The 5,000-nt window shown below is 39.8% G+C and overlaps 2 protein-coding genes across 2 annotated transcripts in view; both read right to left on the bottom strand.

Moving 5' to 3' along the window:
* LOC148716838 (uncharacterized) overlaps window positions 1-4,211 on the bottom strand; it is a 6,192-nt gene extending 1,981 nt beyond the window's left edge. Inside the window, exons 1-2 of the mRNA XM_088744636.1 lie at window positions 4,103-4,211; window positions 1-145 (exon numbers count right to left, since the gene is read on the bottom strand). The exon at window positions 1-145 is cut by the window's left edge and continues 713 nt beyond it. Coding sequence (XP_088600762.1) covers window positions 1-145; window positions 4,103-4,211 — 254 coding nt within the window. The remainder of the gene's footprint in view (window positions 146-4,102) is intronic.
* Window positions 4,016-5,000, bottom strand: part of LOC148716836 (uncharacterized) — a 15,679-nt gene continuing 14,694 nt past the window's right edge. The window contains exon 4 of the mRNA XM_088745355.1: window positions 4,016-5,000. This exon is cut by the window's right edge and continues 1,140 nt beyond it. The gene's annotated coding sequence lies outside the window, so the exon portion shown is untranslated.

The raw sequence follows: 5,000 nt of genomic DNA, 5'->3' as shown, positions 1-5,000 counted from the left end.
GCCTCTGAAGGGCAATAAAAACCGGCTGGACATGGTTTACAGGCCTGTTCAGATGTCTGACTAATGTTTGGTTGGTATGTTCTTGGAGGACATTGAATACGACCAGGCCTTCCTGGAAGACAATAAAAACTGGCTGGACATGTTCCTACAACATAATTCAAAACAACAGATATCTCAAGCTTATATCTTTTGAACTCCCAAAGTATACGTATATGTAGGTAATGTGATGATACTCAGGACAATTATCCATGCATATGTTTGCATAGTTTTCAAAAAAAGGAAGGAATTCCCTTGAGATCTCCTTTTGGAAAAGTTTGGCACGGCTCTGAGCAAACCCTTTTTAGTCACTGGAAATATCACAAAAAGATAAAATAAAAGGTGTACCTAAGAATTCAAGGAGAAGGAAACTAATTCAAGCATATAAACAACAATGGAACATCAATTATTCGCAGCTGTTCCAGGAAACCTTGAATTAAAGAGGCAAACGCAACAACCCCGAGAGTCATTGGGGGTAGTTTTCACGTTACGGTTTCTTAACCGCCTGCTTAACCACAGCATTTCATGAATACTTCCTTAGCAGAAGGACAAGGCGTTGTGAGTTTGATGAGTCTACTTATTTCTATCACTTATTAAAATTCATTGATAACCGGATACCCAGATTTCCTTTGAAGATTGTCGCTTGCACTGTTTTTCTTTTTCTTACAGTCTTATCCAAAACAGCTGTATATTATTGATAAAAACGTTTTTCTCATTTAACTCTGGACCATAAAGTAGTAAGTAGTATAAAATAAGTTGTGAAAATATTCACAATTTCCCTCATGTCCTCCAGACACAGCTTCGGAAATTAGCAATTCTCACTGAAAATATTTTTTCTCTACTCACCACTATGACCAAATGATTACTGAAACGTAATTTTCATATCCGAGATTTTTGCGATATAATAGAGTTTGAACGTACGCGTTATTTGCAAACGCTGTGTACTTTTTTGGGGCCAACGCATAGCGGAAAGCACATTTTTAACCATTCGAAGTTGACCGGCTGAGATCAAAATTGGCGGCCATCTTGGCGCGGCCAAAACAGCCCTGTGACGTCACTGGTTGTGTACTTCTGTGAAAGAAGGGTAAAAGCATGGAGTGTGGCTTGCATGTTGGGAAGCCGCAAAAGAGGATTTCGGGCAAAATGCCATCCTCGTCTTCTTCATCGGCGGCCATATCGGCATCTTGGCTATCTGCGAGAGGTTCGCCTGGATAGGGAGCAAAATTCCCACTGATACCGAGAACGAATCTCTACCAGTCTATTTAGTTAATCGGCAACTGACGAGATCCACAAGATTAGGATCGAAACCGTGGTCTTGCCTGACCATCTACAGAAAATTTCGAAAGACATTATAACGGCAGATGGGCTACTAAACGCCCCGGGCCAAAGCAATGCCATTCAGAGAATGAAGAAAACATGGAAGCCTCATACGACATCGCCACTGAAGATGATCTACTCGGCAAGTCTGAGGATAACGAAAAATTCCTCTGTACCCAATGCCTAGCAGAATATTCCCAGAATCCCTACAATATAGGGCGAGGGCCAAAATAAGAGCAGACGAGGATTTCAAAAATGAGATAAAGCAAATCCTTAACAACGCGGAGCAAGAAACAGTAAAGGCGATCATGTGCTTCTATGAACGTGAAATCGGTCGTTTTAATACCGAAATAAAGAAAAGAAAACGAGCCAAAACGGCTGGAACACTGAACACGAAGAACTGTAGTACGATCGAATCAGCGAGCGTGGCGCAAGCTGAAAGCAATCAAGACAACTTAACGATCGAGACAGTCAAAAAAAATAGCTGTACATCTACAAAGGCGAACGATTCGAAAAAGACTCAATCCCTGATGTGCGTACTCAGTGCCACACAAAAAGCAAATTCTCATGAAAAACTGGCATTTAATAGAAACACAACCCCTACTGAGCGAACTATACTTTTGTTTGACTGAGACAGCGGCGAGCGAAAAAGCGGTCATGAAGGCGAAAAACGGCGGAGATCAGCCGGTGGGATACACGATGGCCATTTATCGCGCGCCAACTCTTCCCGGCGCTCGTCGTTATCGTTTTCCAACTGGAACACATTAGAATGTACCCAGTTTGGCTGTTCACAATTGCTGTACCGCTTTAATTGATCTTGCAGCCTGGGAAATGTAAAGAGCCTAAGCGATATTGTAAATTTCTTGAAATTCTTATAAGCTTAGACTAGGCATTTTTTGTTTTCGGAAGACACGTCTTCCGTTGTGATAAGGCCTGTCAAGTCGATGTCAAGACAAAGGAAAAAACTTAAAGACTTTTGCGTATTCAAGTGAGATTCTTTGGTGATGAATAAAGGGAGCGAAATAAGAAAAAACTTGGCCTTTATCCAGTAATATCAAAACTAGTTGAACACACGCTCCACGCCCCACGAGCAATATCGCCTAACGACTGTTTCGAATGTGACGCCCACTTCCGTCGAGTTGAGTTGCGAGTTCCTGTCAATGACGATACACTTTCTCCGGCACCGTCTTCGCATTAGCGGGAAACCTTCATACTTCCCTTTACTTTTCCACGAGCTTTTAACAAAATAGTCAGGAGCATAACAAAGTAGGTGGAAAACAGGTAAAGCTTCGCCTCGGCTTACCAATTTTCAGAAACGGGAAAAATTAGAAGTTTTAAGGTCGGTTACTTAGGGGTCTAAACCAAACCGTGGTTTTACAATGGCAATGGGCCTCAGATATTATCGATGAGAGGGAATAAAATAAGTGTCCTTCCACTGTTTTCACTGCTTTCGGCCCTCTCGACACTGTTCACAAAAATAAATGTTCAAATGAAAGATTCGGTTCGGAAGATAGTTTAGAACGCGCCGGGTTTTGTTAAACAAGGGCTAAACTTTTATTAAATAACCGGCCTTAAGTCTTTCAAACATTTCTCTAACAGTAGCATATCTTCGAAAATTCTCAGAGGATAACTTGTATTGAAGAAAAAAAATTGAACATTTTATGTGACTTTTACAATCTTCTGACGAAAACAAGTTTTCGACGTTTTACCGTAAGTTGATCAGTATTGCGAAAATTTGTCTCCAGGGAAAGTTTACTAGAATTACCGTGTAGTGTAAAATTTGTCCAAATCCATCATTTTACTGCAGTAAAACAGACAATTGGTTCACATCCAGGGGCTGATTGTTCAAAGGTTGGATAATGCTATCCGATACGTATTCGCTAGATAAAGATTTCTTGGCGTTCCAACCTCTGAACAACCGAAATCAGTTATTTAGACTTATTTCTATCCCATCTTCCAAAATATTTTTTAAAGTTATAATGTAAGTGTCGGCTATTTTCTTTGCCCCAGAACAGAGCATCGATTCCGTTGACTTGTAGTTCTCGAAACACTGATAACTTGAAAATTCCGTTTAATCCAAGTGAGTTTTCAGACCCTCGGGTCATTTTTTCAGCTACAACTTTATCCTCTGTGATTTATAACTAAAGAGCGCGATATTGGTTTTCAAGGGGAATTCAACGCGGAATTCACGAGTCAGGTGATAGATTTTCCTTGAATCGTATAATTGAATAAAAATAAGAATAAAAGAAAACAGCATCGAAATTATTTGTTTTTATCCTGAGTGCGCGCTCAGATGCGAAACAATATCACTTAGCTTTGTTTTTAACTCGCAAATTTCACGCTAAATTTGCGAGATTTTATTCAATTATGCGATTCTAATCGTAGTTTTACAACTTGATTAGTCGATGTTCGGTAGGTTCGAACTGAATAAAGATGTGATCTTTTGTGACAAAGCGTGCAGAAAAAAGATACTATAAACTAGGATAATCAAAGCAATCAAAAGTTACTTCTGTAGCGGATAGTAATTCGCCGACAAGGTTAGCGCCCTACCCTCTTCGGAGAGCTTCCGCTGATACTAAAACTGGTTGAAACACAACATTTTCGCGACTAAAATCATTACTAGAGTCAAATGTCAATCATACTGAAAGAAAATCTTTGGTCAGACGGCAACAGCGAGTTTATTAACAAAACAAAACTAAAACCGGAAATCTGTCTGTGTTCGCAAGCTCCAAATTCATCCAATTTTTACCGTTATGATACAGATTACAACCCATTTCTATAGCATCTACGAAAATATCTAAGTTGTAATGTGTCAGCATTCTGTTTCTCCCTGAACAAAGCATCAATTCAGTTGACATTTCGTATCTCGAAACTGCGATAACTCGAAATTTCCTTTCAGTCGAGGTCAGTTTCATACCCTTCAGCTTATTTTCTCATTACGTACTAGCTTTACCCTCAGTGATTTATAATTACAGCGCAACGCTGTGTTATTTTCGGACCTGCTGTCTCCGGCAAAGCCTAAAACCTGGACTGGACTCTGGACTGGATTGGACACTGGATTGGACTCTGAACCCTGGACTATGGACTCTGGATCCTGGACTCTGGACCCTGGACTCTGGACTCTGGACCCTGGACTCTGGACTCTAATTTTACTTTTACTGTAATAAGTATCGACAAAATTACGAACAACTATGCGCATCACTATGCGATTAATTGAGTCAATTAAACTACAAAATAAACTACTTAATACATTACAGGAACTTATTTTATACTAGACCTTGTCAGTACATGTCAAGTTATTAGTTTGGGTGTGATCAACAAAACACCCGCAAGTATTTTCGCACAGGATATGATAAAATTCTGTGCTAGAAAGTGGCTTTTGAAGGTGTTTTTGAGGCTCACGGTTTTAACCTTCAATTCAAAACCTTGTAGAAAACTACATTTTGCGAAATATCCAGCTCGTTTCGCTTTCGCAAAAAGTAGTTTTCTACAAGGTTTTGAATTGAAGGTTAAAACCGTGAGCCCCAAAAACACCTTCAAAAACCACTTTCTAGCACAGAATTTTATCATATCCTGTGCGAAAATACTTGCGGGTGTTTTGTAGTTCACACCCAAACTAATAACGTGACATGTACTGACAAGGTCTA

Source organism: Stylophora pistillata, chromosome 14, assembly GCF_964205215.1.
Source record: "Stylophora pistillata chromosome 14, jaStyPist1.2, whole genome shotgun sequence".
NCBI lineage: Eukaryota > Metazoa > Cnidaria > Anthozoa > Scleractinia > Pocilloporidae > Stylophora > Stylophora pistillata.
Note: the sequence above shows the minus strand (reverse complement) of the source record. Positions and strands in the feature narration are given on the sequence as shown.